The sequence below is a fragment of the Podarcis liolepis genome (assembly GCF_965112155.1).
Source record: "Podarcis liolepis genome assembly, chromosome: 14".
Classification (NCBI taxonomy): Eukaryota; Metazoa; Chordata; class Lepidosauria; order Squamata; family Lacertidae; genus Podarcis; species Podarcis liolepis.
This window is the reverse complement of record NC_139569.1, coordinates 48,293,805-48,315,923: the sequence shown is the minus strand read 5'-3', so window position 1 is coordinate 48,315,923 and position 22,119 is coordinate 48,293,805. Positions and strand designations below refer to the sequence as shown.

Below are 22,119 nucleotides of genomic sequence, written 5' to 3'. Positions count from 1 at the left end.
TTGGCATCCAAGACGTTCGAAAACTGAGGTTTGACTGTACTAAACCTCTCCTTTGACACAGGACATACTGTTTTATGCAGTGCTATTTTCTGGGGATACTCAAGGCTATGCTGTACTGGCACTTTTTTCCTAGAAGAAAAGCACTGCTTTGATGTAGTGTTACGACAGCTCCTCTGCTAACCATGCCTGGTTTTTAAACAAGTTTTTGAAAAAGAGGCTTGTAGCTACTTTGCTACTGGATTAAAAGGTTACCACCATTTTTGTTAATCTCAGTGCAGGCATAACATGGCAACATGCTTAATACTAAAAAGGGAAGGGAAAAGCGCAGGAACCCCCAGGATGCTTCCATTCTCTCATTGTGAAGAGATGGAGGGAATGTTATTCATCCATTGGGCCTATTCCTGTTGACCCATTTCCATGTTGCTTATATAAAAGTTCCCACTGAACTGTCTTCCACTCTGCCACCCTTAACAATGTTCGAGATCCAACTCTGTTTGGGCTACCACTGTCCACCGGGTGCCTCTACTCTTGAGAAAGAGGGTGTTGGAACTGCACAAAGAGACTCCAAAATTGGATGATATTTAGCCAATGTAATTTTATTTCAGAATGACTAGTCCTTTACAGTTTAAGCATATCTGGAGGTAGCTGCCAGAATTATTTGATTTCCCACCTCCCCACACACAAATGGCTTGAGTGAATCAGTTTATGGGCAGAGTCCACAAGGAAATTTCTCTTGCATGAATCCTTGACATGAACAGGGACTTTGGAAGGGAACCTCCTGGTAGATTCTGCCCTATATTTCTGGAAGGACAGCTGAACACCAGTGTAAAATAATGTCTATATGATAGTTTCAGAACAAACATAAAACCACAAGAGGTAGCCTCTATTGATTGTCAACACAATAGACTTCCAGTTTCTTTTTCCCTTCTAAAAATGCTGCCAGAGTATGGTGCAATCTGCCTCCTACAGATATTAGTGACAATCCTCTCGTTGATGCTGATGGGCTGGAACGGAGAGAGAGGACTGAAAAGAACATTGGCAGGAACCACAATTCAGATTTGTTTTCAAGGGATTTGCACAGTATAACCTCCCTAATTGAACAGAAATAGTTGCCTCATATTGAGTATCATCTAGCTTAGTATGATCTACTCTGATGGGTAGTGGTTCTCCAACATCTCAGGTGGGTTTTCCCCCCAGCATACCTGAAATACCTATAACAAGTATTTTGAAAGTTCTTTACACAGTGCATAGTTAAACTATGGAATTCACTCCCAGAAGAGGTAGGGAGAGTCACTAACTTGGATGGCTTTAAAGGAGGATTGAACAAATTCGTGGATGATAAGGCAATGGTTCATGGTTCTCCCTCCACTGTGGGAAGCAGAGTGCCTCTGAACTCCACTTGCTGGGAATCACAGGCGGGGAAAGTGCTGTTGTGCTCAGGTCCCACTTGTGGGCTTCCCATAATAGGCATCTGGTTTATCCCCATGAGAGCAGGATGCTGGACTGGAAAGGCCTTTTTGGCCCAAAGCAGCAGCGCTATTCTGTGTTCATATGGCGGGGTTAGGGACTGAACCGGGCCCCTTCTGCATACAAAGCTGGTGCTCTGACTGTACCTAGAATTCCCTTTCCATTCCCTACAGCTGCTGCCCTGTAAGATGGACCAGACTATTCTGCCAATCAAACTTCCACAGGAAAGCCACTTGGGTGCTTTCAGATTCTTTCAGACCTCCGTGACACCCCAATTCCAGTTCTCTCGAAGCCTCTACCTGCCCCTAGGAACTCTTAGCATTAAGGTCAGGCTACAAAGTCAGCGGCTGCAGCAGCAGCACTCCAAATGACTCATTTGGTGCCCAGGAGCTGCCATTTCTAACGGGATCTTCAGTGCCTGGATTTGATTTTGCTTAGATGATCAAACAAACTTCACAGACTGATGTCCTCCCCTGCCCACTTTCCTTATAGCCCTGCAACTCATCTAAGGCTTCTTCTCCTATTAAAGGGTACTGCCAATTTGGGGGTTGTGGGGAATTTATTAATGTATGCACAATGGGAGGCATTATGGAGGCTTAATTGCTTTTATGCAAGACTCAAGCCATACAAACACTGCTCTACCTGTTCCAATACAGAAGCAAAGTTTCCTTCATCAGGAATGGTTTCTTACCCTTCATTTTTAATTGGTATCTTTGTTCCCTTAACAGTGCTGCTGTGGACCTATATGCACATTTTTTTTGCTTCCAAGATTTTCATTGTTATTATAACCATAGTTACTTAAAATCCCAAGTACACTTGAGACATACTTGTTTTTGTTGCTAACTAGGCAGCATTCAACTCGAGTTCATTCTCAACATCTTGAGCAATGGATTTCCAAAACTGATTAACTCCTCAGAGTTGGCCACCTACTATAATTAACATAATTCTCATGTAATTCAGCATTCATCAGTATAGCAGTTTGATGAATCAGGATGCTTCCTTTTGTAGAATACCAAAGCTGTATAGATGGCAATATGGCATTGCAATAAAACCTCTGTGTGTGTGTTTAATCCTTGCTAATCTGTTCCCCTCCTGATGATGTGGGGCTGCAGCTCCCATTAGCTCCAGTTAGCATAGCCAATGGTCAAGAATGGTGAGGGGAGCTGTAGTCTAACATCATCAGAAGGGCCACATGTTAGCCTCCCCAGTGTACACAAAAGCATGTTTATAAAAGCCTGTAGATAAAATGCAAAGTCGGGGTGGGATAGCTGTTCCTTATATGCTTGTTGTGCAGTTCTTTGTAGTCCACAACAGTAGATTTGGTAAACCATTTAGAACAAAGTGGCTTGTTTTAGCTTCTGGTCCAAGACTGGCCATGTACACATTAGTAGCTTAAAACACAATGAGGTTGTTTCCCCCAACCCCATGTGTTTCAAGTTGCATTTGCATGTTGCTGTGCACACCTGAGATGGGATGGAGGTGTCTTCACCTAATGCACATTACCTGTTTGGTTTTCTGTGCCTACAACCCCTTCTCCCCTCCCCAGAAAATCCTATTCATGAAGGTGTCATCTGCACATGCACAATGACTGTCTCAAATGTACACACCTCAACTTAACTGCAGCTTAAGTTTTCGGAATCGGGATGGAAGCTGGTTTGAGGGAAATGCATCAAACAACAGTATATCAGTTTGGGCAAAAACTCTAAGACTCATATAGAATATGGCTAACATCATGTGTACCCAGCCTAAAACACCAGAAGTGGGAGTGCACTAGAGCTGGAGTAAAGAGTTGGGGATTCTGTACCTGGCTGTAGCAGGAAATCACCTGGTTCTTTTGCTCTCAAGGGCTTTGCTGGGTCAGAATGAAACAGACCAATTGAAAATAGGGCGACTTTGTTGTGGAAAAAATAAGTTGCAAATCCAGAGGAGAACCGTTTTTTCTCAACTCATTTTTCATGAACAGCAGAGGATTTAGATGTGAGAGAAGCTCAAGGCACCACAAACTGCTGTACTTCCATATGTCAGGAAAGCCTTGCCGAGATCCATGGGAGCTCATTCCTGTGGAGGTCATTGCTCCTGGGATGCAGACCTAGCTCCCAAAATTCTCTTCCTTCACTGAAACGGCAGGATCAGTATGAAAGGCACAGTGAGTGCATCCGCACACTCCTGAAAACCAAGGATTGGGGACTGGAATAGCTGCATCCATTGCTTCTGGCTCAAAACTTGCTCTTTATGTTCTAGGAGCCCTGTGAATAAAAGCTTTTCTAACCCTCCCACAGAGTCTTGCTTGCTTGCTTGGAGACCTAAAACCTTGCTTGCTGAATACTTGGAATGTAAGGCTTTTTCAAGCTGAAAAATAGTATGATATTTCAGCAGAGATTTCAGTACTTTGCATGTGCTCTATAAAAACGGGAAGCTTTACAAAAATAGCTATAGTGTGATCAATTAAAACATCTAATTTAAAATATGTACATTCTATACAGTTTCCTCTAGTTACATCAGTTAAATACCCTTTTTCTCTCCTTAAAAAAAACCTCTAGCATCCATGTCAGATGGAAGCAGTTTAACCATGCTTAGAAACAGAAGGCGCTGGCTCCTTAGGACACAATTTTAGCAACCATCCTATTTCTGCTGAGAAACGTCATCCTAATTTAGTGGTGTGCTCTCTATGGCTGCAGGCAGCTTTGGGTTTGGAAAGCAAATCCTTTGTGTTTTAGGCTGTTTATTTCTGAAATATCTCAAGTCTGAAAAAGGCACACTGTGGAGAGAGAGAGAAATGCCAACCAGCACCAATATTCCTGCAGCCATTGGCTTCCAGAGTCCGTAGCTCATTGCTTTTCAACAATGAAGACTGAACAGCCCACAACTCATGGAGCAGCTGAATTTTTAGCTTTTGATATCATCGTCCTTTAAGAATTTAAATCCTGAAGGTGCTTCATAAAGGCTCTCCCCATCAGTGCTGAAGTCGTCGTCGTCATCTTCAAGGTCATTCAGCATTTTACTAGAGGTCTTTTTGTGCCTGCTAAAGCAAAAATATATAAACATGTTAGTGTGGCTTTACAAGCTGGCTGTCAACATTTGGACTGCTTTCATGATGTATTTTAAAGACGCTGGTTGATTTGAATGAGCCAATCCAATGCCTACAAGGCTAGGAAAATGGGTGCAACTGTCTTCTCCACAGCCCTGGGGGGAAACACCAGAATGAGCACTGCAATCTTGGGCATGTGCCCCTTTCTGCAAAGTTCCTCTTTCTCCAAATGCTTACACAAAAATAAGCTCCTTGGAAACTCAGCAGTGAAGGTTCTGGCATGACACATAAGTCCTACATGTTTTCTGGAAGGAATTTGAGGGAAAGCTCCAAATGTGGACATTTTAAACTAGTTCCCAGCAGAGGTCTGAATGTTAGGGTAGGGGGAAATCCAATCCAAAGTGCCATGGAACCCCAAAATTATAAATTGGAAGAGGCAGGGACAATCAGCTTGGTTAAGGTTTCCAAACAAAGATTCTTAGATCCAGAATGAGGAGAATGAGTTGGGTCATACAACCCATGAGCAAGGAGCCAATGTGGCAAGTGGAGCTGTGACTTTCCAGATCTTGAGAAGGGTTGATGAAAACCTTTCTGGGTCCCAAGGCTCCTCCTTTCCCACCTGAGTTCCTTTTTGATTGCATTCAGCTGTCCTTGCAGTTGGTCATTCAAGTCAACTTGCTCTTCCAGCTCCCTCTGAAGCTTTTTCTTGGTGCTCTCAAGCCTATCTATTTCTTCTTCTGCTCCCTCCACCTGGCGTTTCATTGCTTTCAAACGCAAGCTCAGCTGAGAAATAAGAAGAAAGGGGCCAGTTAGAGCTTGGCAGGTCAAGGGGTCAGTCATCCTCAGCAACCCTTGATGGAGGGCATGGAGCCTATGTGAGCAACGGAGCAATCATGGGAAATGCTATTTTTATTGTCAGAGGAAAGCTTAAGCTCAAAGCCTTTGCCAGAGGTTGGGAATTGGATCCCGATGAAGGACCTGCTCCAGAAGTGACCAACCCTCCATGGGATCCCTTTGACCGAGTATGTATGAATGTATGCATTTTACCCTTTGGAAAATAAATGGGTCACTAAAGTGGAGCATATCAGATGCAGCTGGACTGCAACTCCCATCATCAACATCATCACTGGCTGGACTTGATGGGAGTCCCAGCCTCTGAAGGACACCATGTGGGCAAATCCCTGCTTTAGAACAACAGAAGGCATTGGGTGCCACAAACAAGAAAAAGCAGAGGTGTACTCGGTGTTTATTTCTGGGAGTACAGAAGAGTATGCAGTACTGGCACACACACACCCCAAAATGCTAAAAGCGTGGCACTTAATGTAACAACTTCACGGTGATTACCAGCATCTTTCTTTCTTAAAAATGGAAGCCAGTTCATATTGTGTGATATTTGTGATGGTTTTAGTGTCTTTAGTGAGTTCCTGGGGATGAAGGGTGAGCTATAAACTTAATAAAAGTAAATTTGGGGGACAAATCCTTGGTAACTACATTAGCCTAAGTGATGCTTTTCTTCCTTACCTGGTCCTTCTGATCTGTCAGAGAGAGATGCTCATCGTCCACTTGCATCATGACCTCCTTAACTTTCTTTTCAAGCCGGCGGTTACTCAGCTGGAGGTTAGCTCGATCCCTAGGAAAAGAGAAGGACATACTCACAGACAGCAAGGTAAGAACCAAAAAATGTTCCACTTACCTGGGAGAAGGACCTACAATTGAAAATAGATGACTCAGAGTAGAATGCAACATGGGTACTTAAGCCCTATAAATCAACCGCAGCTTGTGTAAGGGGATGTTCCTTAAAAATTCTACAAGGTAGCATCGTACTCCTGGCCAGCTTTCTCACATGACATCAATTGCCACACAGGGCTGTTGGTGCAGCTCCAGTAGCAGAGGGACGTTTTTCCATTTTTGTGGGAATGCCCCTGACATCCAAATTTTGGAGTGGTGTTTTTGAAGAATTTTTTCTTTAGAAAAATACTCCATCCAAGCTTCCCCACAACTTGTCATTTTGAACTTATGGGATGATCAAACAGCAATTTTCAGATCGAGTTAACTTCTTACATGGATGCCAGATACAATAAGAACTTCTTTGGCCCAGAAATGAAATATATTACTGGACTTAAAACCTTTCATTGTGGAAGAAAAATATGTTGACTGGCTATTGAGGAAAATAACCCATGAATTATATGTCTCTAAGGGTAAGGGATGTGGGTGGTGCTGTGGGTTAAACCACAGAGCCTAGGATTTGCCAGACAGAAGGTTGGCGGTTCGAATCCCCGCAACGGGATGAGCTCCCGTTGCTCAGTCTCTGCTCCTGCCAACCTAGCAGTTCAAAAGCACATCAGCAGGAAGGTAAACGGCGTTTCTGTGCGCTGCTCTGGTTCGCCAGAAGCGGCTTAGTCATGCTGGCCACATGACCTGGAAGCTGTATGCCAGCTCCCTCGGCCAATAAAGCGAGATGAGCACCGCAACCCCAGAGTCGTCCACAACTGGACTTAACGGTCAGGGGTCCTAAAGGGACCTTTTAAGGGTAAGGAAGACCTGGAACACTTCTATAGCAAAGGCCTGTCTAGACAAGTGGGAAGTCTGCCAACCGGGGCATGGAGACAACAGCCCTTTCGTATGGTGTGTCTCCAGCATGAGATACTCTGATGTCCACTGCCAGTAAGTATGGATGGTCTGCTTCTACTACCTGTTCTTCTTATATGTGGCTCTGCTGTTGTGTTATTTTTATTGGATGGGTGGATTATAAACTTTGTATTGATCTGAAATATTGTAAGCAGTACAAATTTTGAAATAGGTTCAATTCTTTTTTAAGCTAACAGAGGTGGTGGGTCTCCAGTATTTAGATGAGACTCTTAAAATACCGCATTTTTCGCTCTATAAGACGCACCAGGCCACAAGACGCACCTAGTTTTTGGAGGAGGAAAACAAGAAAAAAATATTCTGAATCTCAGAAGCCAGAACAGCAAGAGGGATCGCTGCGCAGTGAAAGCAGCAATCCCTCTTGTTGTTCTGGCTTCTGGGATAGCCGCACAGCCTGCATTCGCTCCATAAGACGCACACACATTTCCCCTTACTTTTTAGGAGGGAAAAAGTGAGTCCTATAGAGCAAAAAATACGGTAGATGAATATCTGACTGGGACATGGTGTTCCCTGGGTGGTCTTGCAGTCTGCTTTACCTCTCTTCATTCTCCAGCCGCTCCTCCAGTTCCATGATCCTGGTTTCCATCTGAACCAGAAGCCCTTCTTTGCTGGACTGGTAAGAACCTTCAAGGTGAAAGATCCGGCTTTTCAGGTCTTTGTTCTAGAGTAAGAATATGCAGAGCTTATTGAGCAGATAAGTCTGTGGACAAATCAGCAATGCAGCACAGGGCCTGGACAGCTGCATGCCCTAGACTTTTGACTGGCGAATGGCATCCATCTCTTCTCTCCAGTTAATATGAGTCCCACTCTGTCAGAAGAGTCTCTCATTTTGATTAATGGAAACCTCTGAAGGGACTGTGGCCCACTGCTCAGATCTGACCTTCGTGCCTTCCAGGTCTGATGCAAAGTGCTGTGATAACCCTGAAAGCCCTTAAGATTCCTCAGAAAGGATCAACAATTCAGATCAACCTGCCTATGCCTAACAGTCTGCTTCACAGGCCCTGCTTCTGTTGCTGGGCACACGGAACAGGCCCTTCTCTTGAGTGACTCCACATTTGTGAAATTCAGTCCCACGGGAAATCAGGGAAACTTCACCCCTTTATATTTTGAAATGGGCCTTAAAGACCCACCTCTTTTGGTGGCTTTTACTGGCTGGCAGAAACTGTTGTGGATATGGAAGTTATAGATGTGAAGTTTCTGTATTTCACAACATGTAGTGAAAGTCTTGCTGAAGATCACGGGGGCCGACTTGAATAAAATATTGGGGGGGCCTAGCTAAGCCCCACCTCACATAATCAATCACAATACACAGTGCACACAAACCCTATTTGAATGGCAATGGCCATCAACCTGGGGGGGAAGTCAAATACTTTAGGGGGGCGGAAGGGACCTTAGCCCCTAAGAGTTGGCTTCTATGCTGAAGCTACACAAACACAAAGAAAATAGTGGATCCTTTGGAGAAGGAAAAACACGTAGGGATCATCCACACTTCAGATACTGCCGCACTTTTCAGGCACAGATCTGCACTTTAAAGCTCTTTGTCCAAGCATTTTCTGTTTTTGTTTTTGTCCGAGCGCTTTCCTCATGAAAACCCATGTTTTACCACTGAACTGGAGCAAAAGGACAATCCGCAGAAAACTCGATTGCCATTTTCTCCAATTCAGCAGGCAAATGCAGGTTTTCATGGGGAAAGCGCTGGGACAAAAAAGAAACCGCTTGGACACAGAGCTTCAAAGCCTGGACCTGTGCCTGGTAATGTGGACAAAAGGATGTCTGGCTGAGCCTTTAGTTTGGGACAGCTAAGATGCATGTCCACCACTAGGTGGCACTCTGCTCCTGAAGTGTTTAAGCTGGGATGGCCATGGGTGGGTTTTTCCTGTGTAATTTCCAAGAGAAGAGGCTCTGGTGTCCAGACCTGCTAGGAGGCAGCCCTGCTCCTTAACCCTGAAGGTGTGGGCCTAGGCAAGCCTTCCCCAACCTGATGCCCTTCAGCTGTTTTGGACAGCCCTGGCCAGCACAGCCATAAGATTCTGGGAGTACAGCTGTGGGTGTGGCAGCCCAAACTATCTGAAGGGATCTAGGCTGGGGGGGGGGAGGCTGAGCCGGGCTCTGGCCACTCCATGGCACTGGGAGTGCACTCTGTACCCAGTCTGGGGCAGTCTGCCTGCTAACATCCACATTTCCCATTGTCCGGTCCTGGCATCAAACACCCCAAGCCTGAGCACAAAACAAGCCGCAATCCTTGCCTGTCTCTCCAGCGAAATCTTGTCACATTCCAAGTCTTGCCTCGCAGCCCTTTCCTGAAGTAGCTCACTCCGCATTTGCTCAATCTGTAGGTGATAAGCAAAAAAGAAAAGAAAAAAGGCTGAAACCTCCAAATGGTAGCAACCTAACAACACGTCTTAACACTCTCCTCTACAGCTCCAGGCAATGCCGTAGAATTGCGGGCACTAAAAAGAGACCTGCAGGTGAGTCAGACCCAAGCGGGCCTATCCAGCCCAGCTTCCCACAGGGGTGAACGAGGGGCTTCCTGAAAGCCCACCAGCAAGGCACAAGGGCAAGAGCACGTCCCCAGGTGTGATACAGTGGTACCTCAGGTTACAGACGCTTCAGGTTACAGACTCCACTAACCCAGAAATAGTACCTTGGGTTAAGAAGAAGAAGAAGAAGAAGAAGAAGAGTTTGGATTTGATATCCCGCCTTTCACTCCCCTTCAGGAGTCTCAAAGCGGCTAACATTCTCCTTTCCCTTCCTCCCCCACAACAAACACTCAGTGAGGTGAGTGGGGCTGAGAGACTTCAAAGAAGTATGACTGGCCCAAGGTCACCCAGCAGCTGCAGGTGGAGGAGCGGAGACGCGAACCTGGTTCCCCAGATTATGAGACTACCGCTCTTAACCACTACACCACACTGGCTGAAGAACTTTGCTTCAGGATGAGAACAGAAATCGGACGATGGCAGCGGGAGGCCCCAATAGCTAAAGTGGTACCTCAGGTTAAGAACAGTTTCAAGTTAAGAACGGACCTCCAGAACGAATTAAGTTCTTAACCCGATGTACCACTGTACTCGGCAGCTGGCCTTGCCTTTGATCCTGAAAGTAGTACACAACCATCATGGGTAGTATTCACCCACTTGGCCACAGCTAAGGGCATTTCCAGTCTGAAATGGGCAGAAAGGGCACAAGTGGCAGGAAGGGCAGCATGAATATTAGTACAGTGGTACCTCGGGTTAAGAATTTAATTCGTTCTGGAGGTCCGTTCTTAACCTGAAACTGTTCTTAACCTGAAGCACCATTTTAGCTAATGGGGCCTCCTGCTGCTGCCACGCCGCCGGAGCACAATTTCTGTTCTCATCCTGAAGCAAAGTTCTTAACCCGAGGTACTATTTCTGGGTTAGCAGAGTCTGTAACCTGAAGTGTATGTAACCCGAGGTACCACTGTATGAGGATGGATGAGGATGGGAAAGAAAGGAGGATCAGGCTTGCTCAGGGACTGCCTTGTGGAAAAAGAAGCCAGATGGGAGGAAAGGAGAAACTGTAGCTCAATGTAGCCCAGGACATATTTTGGAAGAGGTCCCAGGTTAATCTCCAGAAGCATCTCCAGTTAAAAAAGCTCAGGTTGCAGGTAATGCGCATGGGACTTTTCTCTGCATGTGCCACCACTAGAGAGAGCCTCCCTGCCAGTCAAAGTGGGCAGTGCTGAGACGAACTAATAGTCTGACCTGCTGTAAAGCTGCTTCTGAAGGAAGGGAGCTATTTCTGACCCAAGGGAGCAGTGGGGAGGGCAAAGACCAATGGTGGGTTTGGGTGAAGACAAAGGGGGCTGGCAAAGGAGGAGCTTAGCCACAGAAGGGGGGGTCAAGAAGGGTCATGAAGTGGGGGAAGTAGAGCTTGGGAAAGCAAAGTCATTTTCTGAGGGTAAAAAACACAGCCACACAAACACCGAGAGAGAGGTGGAATGAGATACTAGCCAAAGATACTTGCGCCATTTTATAGGAGAATGAGGTCAAAGAGGATCCCAGTGGAAGGTTCAGTTTGGCATCATATCCAAAACAGGGTCAGTTCCCTACAAAGTGTCCATTCCAATGTGCACCAAATTCCAAATGGCAGCATGTGCACTCCATATGCCCACACATACCAAGTACCATGAACTTCTGAAACCAATGTTGTCGTCTGGCCATTGGAAGATCTTGTTATGGAGTGCCCACCATCCCTACTTTCATCTTTTACAAGGCCCTTTTATTGGGGTCATGCAGAAAACTCTGCTATAATTGCTTCAGGAGGCCCAGACAAAATGAAAGAAAATTCTGAAGGGGAGGGGGGAATTAATGAGCAACTAATTAAAGATGCAGCTTTTAAATGGAAGATGTTTGTCAGTGGGCTTGGATGTAGCTGGTCACAGTGAGGTTCCAGACACTGAGCTATTGTGTCCTCTGTGTGCTCAGAGGCTGTGAAAAATGTGGGCGGCCATCCCTGGGTCTCACATTAGAGATGGATGTAGGACAGCAAGGGGCACTGAGGTGATGGATGCTGCTGCCGTGGTGGTTGAAGGATGCTTCTGTGTAGAAGGGTCAACACAGAATTGTCTATTGGTGGACATTTCCCCAAGGGCTGCCTGTGATGCCAATCTCACTGGGCCCAATGCTGGGGGGTCTGAAGCAGGGGTCTCCTCAGGGTTTACTGGGCTTCTCTGAATTGCAACCCTTGGCGCGGCTCTCAAGGGGTGTTAACTGAGCTGTGGGCCACGGGAGGGTCTTGTTCTTCCTTGGTGGAGAAAGTGCTTTTGGGGGGGGTATGCATACCCCTAAACATTTTGTGAATCTAACGGGAGAAGAAACGAAAAATGTTTAAAAAATTAGTTTCTTCTCTAGCACGGTGAATCGTGAGTTTCGTTGCTACCCCCGATGGCAGCCTCATTTCCTGTCACGGTGTTTCCCGAGTCTCACACGGAAGCGAGCGTTTAATGTGTGAAGTAGGAGTTGGAATCTAGCACGGTGATTGGTCAGTTTCATTACCACCACCTCCAACAGCGGCTTCCTTTCCTTTCCTGGTGTTTCCTGAGTCTCGGACGGAAGTGAGCGTTACTGCGAGCTGTCAGCTGTGTAATATGAGGTAATGCATGTTCTTTGTACTTTTGTCCATTTACTGTATTTCTTTTCCCCAATTTGCACTATTGAATGGTGACTTTCTTGAGTCAAAATGAGAGTACCCCTAAACATTTTTTAAGGAAAAAAGATCGGTGGAGAAGATCAAATTTAGTGAAGGATCTAGGCAGGGGTCAGCAAACCTTTTCAGCAGGGGGCCGGTCCACTGTCCCTCAGACCATGTGGGGGGCCAGACTATATTTTTTTTTGGGGGGGGGAATATGAACGAATTCCTATGCCCCACAAATAACCCAGAGATGCATTTTAAATAAAAGCACACATTCTATTCATGTAAAAACACGCTGATTCCTGGACCATCTGCAGGCCGGATTTAGAAGGCGATTGGGCCAGATCCGGCCCCCGGGCCTTAGTTTGCCTACCTTTGATTTAGGGGCAGGTTCCTGATAGCCCCAGACTGGCACATCTTGGCCACTAGGACAGAAGAGACATGGGCCTACTGTGCTCTTCTGAATTTTTTATCTTCTCCCTCCCAATGCATCAAAGATGTTCTAATTCTATGACAAGCACAAGCATTAACTGCACGGCTTCAGGTGGCAGCTGCTCCAGCTGGAAGGGAGGCCCATTGAAGAGCAAGCACGTCCGGTCCAAGGGGCCTTTATTAGAGAGCTTGGTGCTTTGGGTCTGTTTCTGTACTGGGCGCAGCTGCGGAGTTCGTTGTCAAGGAGAAAAGTAATTTGATTTCTAATAATAGCCTAAAGACGGCTGCAGCCGCTGTCTTCCGTCTCCCACTGGACACACACGTCTCACTAGTCCTCAAGAGGGGAAAGCCAGGAGAAAATAAAGCCTCCGCCCTCCCTGTTCCTGGGCCGCCTGACTCAGCAGAAACACTCAGCTGCTCAATAAAGGGAACTAATGGCAGCATGGATGCCTCTCTGGCCAAAAAAAAGCCAGCACTTCCCACATTTTCATCTGCCTGCTCCACGCACCTGCGCCAAGTGAGGAGCAGGTGTGCAGCATCCACTGGGACTGCTTTGCCAAAAGAAGTGAATGACAGCCCTGCCAATGTAACTTCATCCTTTGCTCATTTACTGTGCCATTGCTATGGAAACAGGCCCCTCAAGAGAAGCTGCTCCGGAGTCAATTAATTCAGTCAGCTTTATTTCTTTGGTCGTCCGTCCCCCGGCCCCAGTTGTTAGTTGCTGCAGGACGAGAATGCATCCAGGCAGTAGAGGAAGAAGGGCTGCTGTTGAATGCTGGCCACTGGCACAGTGGCATTGCCAAAGAAGGCTCTCTCATAGCCACAGCTGGACTCGGGTTCAAGTCACCCCTGCAAGCTTTGCAAATAATAATAACACAGGATTTTGTTCCTGCTGATAGTGTCATCCTCAGCATTGATTCTGGGTGGCGTCCCTTTATAATAATAATAATAATAATAATTTATTATTTATACCCCGCCTATCTGGCTGAGTCTCCCCAGCCACTCTGGGCGGCTCCCAATCAGTGTTAAAAACAGTACAGCGTTACATATTAAAAACTTCCCTGAACAGGGCTGCCTTAAGATGTCTTCTGAATGTCAGGTAATTATTTATCTCTTTGACATCTGATGGGAGGGCGTTCCACAGGGACTGACTAAACAAAAGGATACAGAGACACAACTGGTTCTACCATCTCCTTACATTTTTGCAAAAGCAAGCCACATGTTCCCTTCTCCTTCTTACACACCAGCAACACAGTGGGCATAATCCAGTGAACACAATCCAGGGCCCTGGAGTCCCACAATCACATTTCAATTATTTCTTTCCTCTCAAAGCCACCTGAAGGATGGGGCTATGAAGAAGCTGCAACTCTCACCTGCTGAGCTGGAAGAGCTGCCATTAACTTCAAAGCAGAAATGTGCAGCTTCTCAGTCATGACAAACAGCAATTTAAGGAGTTAAATGCCCCATAAAACTTAGGCAATATTTTCTATTTAATGCCGATCACTCTACAGATTAGTCTCCATTAACTTCATATTAAGAGAGCTTGCCAGCAATGGGGGAGGGGAGTTTTCTGGGTCACCCAAAGGTTTGCCAACTTTTCAGCCAGCCCCTGCTGCTGTCACTTCAGCAGCAATTAGCAAGTGGTAACAACATTTAGCTTCATCCATGCCATGGAAATGACACCTGCACATTGCCACAGCCCAAACCTTTGTTAAAGGCACAGGGGCAAACCGGGCTGGGTCAGTTGGCACCCTTAATCAACGATGTTGACCAAAACAAACCCATTATTAGTCCTTGCTTTATTGTGAATGTTTAGCAGACCCTGAAATAGTCTCCTGGGAATCCATCCTTTGGCCATCCTAGTGTTGACTCAGAACAAGGAAAACTTTGTAGCTCGTATAAAATTAGGGGCTCCAGAGCCTTTGGGACGAACACCTATTTTGCCCTGACCCAACACCCCGCCTCCCAACTTACATAATATGCTGCTGGTCAGAAAGTTGGTGGTTTGCGTTTCCTTTAAAACGTCTGGTTAAAAACTACAGCTACATCCCTTGAAGGCTACCTCCACTCCATGATCCCGGGCACAGAATGGGCTGCAGCATCCCCACTGAACACTGGCATGGTCTGTGGGTCCAATAAGGGTCCCCTTGCCCTACCCCCACAAAATGCTGCATAAATACAAACAACTTTTAAGCAGGAGAGAGGAAGGAAGAAGAGAAGGCTTGTACATGCCCAATTCAAACCAACAAGAAACGGAGGGATTCATTGCCAGCTAATGCTGCTGACAGAATGCCGGACTCACACTCCTTGCACGGCCCCCAAACTCACCCTAGGCCAGTCCTACTCTCCCAGTGCCACCTGCCACACAGAGAAGCTGCAAGGATGACACAGAGCAATCGTCTTGTATGCTGTCTGGAGGAGAATGTGAATGGAATCCCTAGAAACACAGCTGAGTAGTGGCTGGTGGGTTGGGCCCAGTTAGAGAACTCCAGAGGATTGTCAGGAATCTTAATGTGCTCCCTCCAGCCAGAGCTGCCCAGTGGAGAATTCCCCCTGCTCAGGTACCTGCTCTCTGCACCTGCTGATCCTTTCAGACAAGATGTCTGAATTGTTCCGCTCCTCTTCAAGCTCCAGTTCCAGCTGGGACATCTTGTACTAGAAGAGATGACACAACATTGGCTCAGTGGCTGAGAGTGGGAAGAAGGAGTAGCAGTGGGTGACCAAGGCAAACTCTGGAAGATAAGAATTCAGGACTAGACACTGGGTGAGGACCAGTGTTTTTTACCAGGAAAATGGTGCTGGTACTCACCGTACCACTCAAAGGCGCGCCAGCCTTGCTCCCCAAAGAGGCGAAGTCCCACATGCGCCCCTACAGCAGCTGTAGCATCTCCACTGGCGACACAGCCACATGAGGAGACAGGCGTTGAGGCGGGAAGAGGAGAGGGAAACTGTACCTGTGCAGTGGGACGAGGCACCGGAAGTGCCTTCCCTGCATGGCTTCTTTCCCTCAACCCCTTCCTTTCCGTTCTCAAAGCTCATTGGCTGCTGGGGCTTCCCGCCTTTGCAAATCATGCCCCCAATGGCTTGCAGAGTTGCCGGTCACTGCTCCCCACCCACCCACCCAGGAACCAGCTGTCAGTCACCTTCTATATTGCAGTCTCTCTCATTGGTCAAATCAGAGTGGACAGAGGAGACAGTGGACTCAGGGAACAGCCGGGGAGGAGGTTAAGTTCTGGAGATGGGATTGGCTGAATAACCTGCCATGATGACAACAGCAATGGCAACTATGATGTTTGTCACTGGGAATGCTAAGAAACTAGAGGAAGTGGGAAGCAGGGAAAAGGGATCTTGGAAACACTTCCAAGGTGCAGAGGACTGAGCAGCCCCCAGTCACTGCTCTCCTGCTTAAGCTGTTGGAAAACAGTGCTGGTGCTGCATACTGGCATGGAGCAACGGGGGGGTGTGGGGAGCACTGGTGAGGACTGTGTGCTCCCAAGTGTTTATCTCAGGAATGGGGAACCTGTGGGTCACCAAAGGTTTATTGGGCTCCAACTCTCATCAGCCCCAACAAGAATGGTCTATGGCCAGAGATTCTGGCAATTATAGTCCAACATTAACTAAAAGGTCACAGGCTCCCATCTCTGGCTTGCGTTGATCATCATTCAATATCTCTCAAGCTGAAAGGAATCAGCAACTGGATGTGAAATCCCCCAAAAATTCTCTGGGGCAGTTATTTAGGGCAACCAGAGTTTCATTCCCCTCAGCCATGATGGCAGCATCACATGAAGAACCCCGGAAAACCAGAGGTCCACATCTGACACAGCCCACAGGGCGGGCAACTTTCACAGTTCCCCTTCCTGGAAAAGGGGTCGGTGATGCCTTGAGGGGCTTCTACATACTCCAGCAGAGCCGTGAGTGCCAAAACATAGCTTAGCTGCTGTTTTATGATTCTATTACCATTTTACAATTCCTTTTTGTTTTATATTGTCATATTTTTGTAATACTGCCTTGGAAACAGTCTTTGAAAAGAGGTGTGGAAATGTGGCGGGGGGGGGGAGAGAAAAGGGCTGGGCTGAATGTACCAGCAACCTCAACGGGCACTTAGAGGGGCAACATTTGATGGAGTGTGAATGGAGCAGGGTGAGATTTGAAACATGCGCTCCCAGAACCCTTGCAACTCTGCCTGTGTGTAGGGTGTGTTTCTGTGGGTGCTCTGTCTCCCAGTGCCAGGGATGGCCTGCTCCAGTTCAAATAGCCAGCTGATCACATCTGGGCAACATGTCTTTCCCTCTCCAGAGAGAAGGGAGGAAGGAAACATGTAAGCAAAGGCCAGGCAGCTAAATAGTCTTGTGTGAGACAAGTGAGAGAGCCAAGCAAACCAAACCTCATTGGCCTCTGGTGATGCTTATGGAAAGGAGTTGGAGCTGGAGTCAGTCCCCTTCCCCATGTTCATCTTCCTGGTGGTGTCTGAAAAGGTGACTCAGCTCTCTCCCACCCTCCACCCCACTCATCTCATCTACCTCCATGATCTTGTCCTGTCTTGCTCTATCTTCTTTCAAGTGATTTTTGGCCTCCAGTTCATATTCCAAGGCTTTCAAAGTCTGTTCCAGAAGCTGTGTTTTGGTAATAGCCTCATCTTGAGCTCTCTGGTGATCTCGTAATTCCTTCTCCATAAAATGCATCTGAAAGAAGAAGAAGAAATTGTGGGCTAAAGAGCCCCCTGGGTAGGAGGCAATCACTAGTCTGGTCTGTTGCGGACAGAGAAACTTATAGGGCAAAGTCAACCCACCTTGCATTTTCCAAGTACAGATTCATGGGCCCATTTGCTATTATAAGCCTGACTTCCCTCCAAGCCTGATTCAAAGGTGAGAAGGGGCAGTGGATCCCCATAAGGCTAACTGCCCACCCCTTGAACAAACCACCTTGCCCTGTGCAGGAATCCTGGCCTAGTGTAGCAAGCAATCCCATTTGGGAGGTGTCTTGTGAAAATTCACCTGTCCAGCCAACACTGAAAGCAGCTTAACCATTTTGGGGTACCCACTCCAGTATGAGAAGAAGGAAGTGGTTGTTGAAAAGAAAGGAACTGGTTACAGAAAGAAATACCAAATAAGGCCGCTCTATTTTCTCAATATTGGGAATCTGTGGCTACATTTGTTAAGCAAAGGGCATTGCCCAGATCAATCAGCAAGTAAAAAAACTCACCCCAGCCTCCTGACAACCTTCCCCAAACTGGTATCTACCAGATGTTCTTGACTACAACTCCCATCACCCTCATCCAGTACAGCTGAATGATGCTAGGACTGATGGGAGTTGTAGTTATAGAATCATAGAGTTGGAAGGGACATCTAGTCCAGCATCCATGGCAGATGGTCATCCAACCTCTGCTTAGAAACCTCCAACGCATCTCAAGGGGACTGGGTTGAGGAAGGTTGTCTAAAGGAAACGGGAACATGGGAGCAAGAGAGGCAAGGCAAATGAAGATCTAGCCGTTTGTGCAAAGGAACAAGATATCTGGAAGTTGTGGCTCATTAGGCAAGCCAAAAGAGAAGCACAGCTTTGTACAAATTGCCTTTGGAGGTGTGTTCTGTGCTCATGGACTTTCTTGGGTGACTTTATGAGCATCTCATGTGGGAAAAGATTATTTTAGTACAATACCACTTCCAGATTCAGAATCTTAGATTTCTGTAAGATCCTGTTCACGGATACAGCTCTATATATAGTGTGCAGATTAACAATCTCCATGGAATGTTTCCACGTGGAATCACTCACGCAGAGACTTTTTTAAAAGTCCAGGCTCTTTCATGAGCAAAGTCTGTTAAGTCAGAACTTGCACTTCTTAACTGTTTGTATCGGTGATCTTGCATGATTTTCTTCCAGCCACAAGATGGCAGCATGCCAATGGCTTTTTGGGGATATAGGTGTGGGATGGGATAAAAAACATTCTAACGAAACCATCTCCTAGTTTAGCAAGCCTTAGATAATAACTCAGTAACCCTGGACAGCAAGCCAAACCCTCCCTTCTTCCTGGAGCTTGTTTACATGATCAGTGACCCTTTAAACTCATTATAGGATTTACAGTCAGTTACTGAATCATGCTGGAATACAGGTTTCTTGTTGGACCACTTTGCCCAGGGAGGTTCGTGTGTAAATCATAACATAGAAAATGGCCTCTTTTCAAAGATGAAGAGGCCACATTCTTTTATATCCTCCACTGATAAGTTCTCAAATTTTTGTAAAACACTGAAGCTTGCCCAATGTGTCTGTTCTTACCTCTCTCTTGACCATGGGAGACCAGAACAGGACACTTGCTGGCAAGGACTTGGATGGAGCTAACTCAGGTGAGATTGGGATTTCTCTTTCTCTCTCCCTGCCCCCCCCCAGCAAAAGTCCACATTGTCCCAGAGAATCAGGATGATTCTTCCAGGCTGAGGAGCCATTACCTCCTCCTGCATCTTGAGGGACGCCAAGTGGGCCTTTTCCAGCTCCAGGTTCTTGTCTTTCAGCTGCCTGTGTGTCTCGGAAAGCTCCCGGCGATTCTTCTCCTTGTATTCATCAAGCTGGTTTTGCAGCTCCAGCGTCGATGTTCGTGAAACCTCAATGATTTCTGCCATCTAGCAAAAAAAGGAAAGGAAGCATTAGCAAGAAACAGGAAGCAATCAAAAGATGCCCAAAGCAGGTTCCCATCATCACTCCAACTACGAAATGGCATATCCAAAAGCTTTAGGCCAAGGGGCAGCAAACTTACCACGCCTCGGGCTGGTGTCTCCAGTGCCAATCATGCGGCGGTGGGCCGGAGGGCGGGGGAGCGCGTGCCCATATGCGTGCACACACGCTATTTCTGGTGCACCTCCGGGTAGGAGGAGCAGCGGAAATAGCTTGTGCGCATGTGCACGGGCCTCCTCCAACCCAGATGTGCAACGGAAATAACGTGCATGCGCACAACGCATGCACATGGACACAAGCTATTTCCAGTGCTCCTCCGACCCAGAAGTGGGCATCTGCGCAGTGCAGTGCTGGTAAGAGCAGGCAGCGGGGGTCACTGCGGGCCAGATAAACAAGTCCCTCGGGCTTTATCCGGCCCACAGGCCTTAGTTTGGGGACCCCTGCTTTAGGCTGAACACAGAAGGCCAAAGAGCAAATCACAGACTGGTGGTTTCTCAGCTTGTGTTGCTCACAAATTACGATCTAAAGTGAAAGGTGGGTGGGGAACTTCTCTGGTTGTCCAGATGCTGCTGGAGCCCCAACATCCATCAGCCCCGGCAGCCAGCATGGCCAATGGTCAAGGATGATGGGAGTCGCAGTCCAAAAGCATCTTGGAGGGCACCAGGCTCCCCACCTCTGCTATAAAGTCTTTGAATAGTGTTTGTAGAGGCACGGTGGCTACTTAAACCGTGGGGACTTGGCCTGGCTCTCAGCACTGGTGGGTGAGCATGCTAGTGGCAGTTCCAGGAGTGCTGGTTGGCAATGAAGAGGGCGAGTGAGTGACCCAGGAGAAGGCCTGAGACAATGGTCTCATCTGGCTTCATGAAATGGCTAATATAATAATAGTTCATTTTGCATTTTTAAAGATAACTCTTACGGTTACACTGAACACTACCTTCAGCATACAAGCAGAAAAGTGGTTCTAAACATTTAAAAAATGAACCCGTAAGTAATTATATCAAGAAAAGGAGCAGCAAAGAAGGGCTGTGGGTTGGAATGAAAAGCTGGGGCGAGGAGAGAGAAGGGGCAGTCATTCTGACTAATTCATGTTTAATCTATGCTGCCCTTTTAAGAGCTCCCATAGGTGTGTTTATTTGGCTGTGCTTGCTGCAGCCAGCCCCGAGGCCACTGGGTTAAAAAAAAAACCAGCAACAAATGTGTTGTTCTTAAGTTTTGCTGGAAATAAATCACCAGGTTTGCTGACATTTCAGGCCCCAGGTGAAGTGCTGTCCGTTTCCTGCAGTTTTGCGCTTGGGATAGATGGCTGTGCGCCTGCCCCAGCTACAACTCCTGCTCTAAAAGCCCCTATTGATCTTCCCTGGGTCCCAAACATTAAGTGCAAAGTTCACATTTCACTTTCATTTGTACCTCTTTCTCTCTTTCTCTCCAACCCTTTTGTACAATTTGGTCTTTTATTTTCTCTCCCCCTGCCCTTGATATTTAATCTCCAGCCAGCTCGTACCTCCTTGTGTAACTTCTCAATAGTCTTGTCCAGTTGCCACCTCTCATTCTCTAATTCACTCTTCATCCTCTTTAACTGATCCTTCTGGTTAGCTTCATCTTTCAGCCGGTCAGTTAACTGTTGCAGCTCCTGGTTCAGCCGGCTGACGTCCTTCTGCAGCCATGAAAAAAAGCCACCACGTGAGATGCTCTCTTGCAATTTTTTTGATCCCATGCACTTAACATTCTTCCAAGAAATGAGAACAAATGGGGGGGGGAATCCCTGCTGTAACAAGAAACTTAAAAAATAAAATAAAATCAGAGAAGGGGTCCTCTGATTTAAGTTCCCTGGCGCAGGGACCTGGGCTTTTAATGTTGCTCTGTGGGCACAATCACTATTTTAAAGGTTAAATACAGAGGTTACATTGTAAGTAAAGTACCGCCAAGCACAAATCATGCCCAGAAGCACACCTAGCATTTGACTGTGCTGAGCACCAGGGAAGTGCAAATTCAGTGCACAAAACGGACAATGGTGGATGAAGGGCATTTATGTAAATGTGGCTTCATGTGCTGCACACACCTGCACCTAAAAACCTCACCCTGCTCAATGTGTACAGTTCATATTCTGAATCTGATTGTTTAGGTTTCCCCCCACCCCAGTGTTCACGCCAAGCATGGGGCAAATGAGACTCCTCAGCAGCACAAGTAAAGCTAGGAGGGGTCACTCTTATGTCTTTAAAGGTAAAGGGACCCCTGCCCATTAGGTCCAGTCGTGGATGACTCTGGGGTTGCGGCGCTCATCTCACTTTACTGGCCGAGGGAGCTGATGTTTGTCCGCAGACAGTTTTCCAGGTCATGTGGCCAGCATGACTAAGCCGCTTCTGGCAAACCAGAGCAGCGCACGGAAACGCCGTTTACCTTCCTGCTGGAGTGGTACCTATTTATCTACTTGCACTTTGACGTGCTTTCGAACTGCTAGGTTGGCAGGAGCAGGGACTGAGCAACAGGAGCTCACCCCATCGCAGGGATTCGAACCACTGACCTTCTGATCGGCAAGTCCTAGGCTCAGTGGTTTAGAACCCAGCGCCACCCGCGTCCTTTACCCTAGTATAAAAGGGAGTTCTTATAGCTGAAAAGTTTCACACCAGGATTTAAATAGGAGAACAGGGTGCAAAAAGTAGCATGATCTTTGAATCCTGAAGAAAAAGAGCCTAGCAGGCAATGTAGCACTTAACCAGAACACAAGATGATGTTAA

At 46.9% G+C, this 22,119-nt stretch overlaps 1 protein-coding gene across 7 annotated transcripts in view; it reads right to left on the bottom strand.

Moving 5' to 3' along the window:
- Positions 1–575: 575 nt before the first annotated feature.
- The window catches only part of CGNL1 (cingulin like 1), a 90,362-nt gene continuing 68,818 nt past the window's right edge, over positions 576–22,119 (bottom strand). For all 7 annotated transcript variants that reach the window (XM_083475589.1, XM_083475587.1, XM_083475586.1 and 4 more), the window contains 9 exons: positions 20,886–21,038; positions 19,162–19,332; positions 17,242–17,403; positions 15,287–15,376; positions 9,388–9,471; positions 7,678–7,802; positions 6,017–6,125; positions 5,115–5,278; positions 576–4,489 (listed from right to left, as the gene is read on the bottom strand). In XM_083475589.1, the coding sequence (XP_083331715.1) occupies positions 4,354–4,489; positions 5,115–5,278; positions 6,017–6,125; positions 7,678–7,802; positions 9,388–9,471; positions 15,287–15,376; positions 17,242–17,403; positions 19,162–19,332; positions 20,886–21,038 (1,194 nt within the window). In that variant the 3' untranslated portion in view covers positions 576–4,353. The remainder of the gene's footprint in view (positions 4,490–5,114; positions 5,279–6,016; positions 6,126–7,677; positions 7,803–9,387; positions 9,472–15,286; positions 15,377–17,241; positions 17,404–19,161; positions 19,333–20,885; positions 21,039–22,119) is intronic.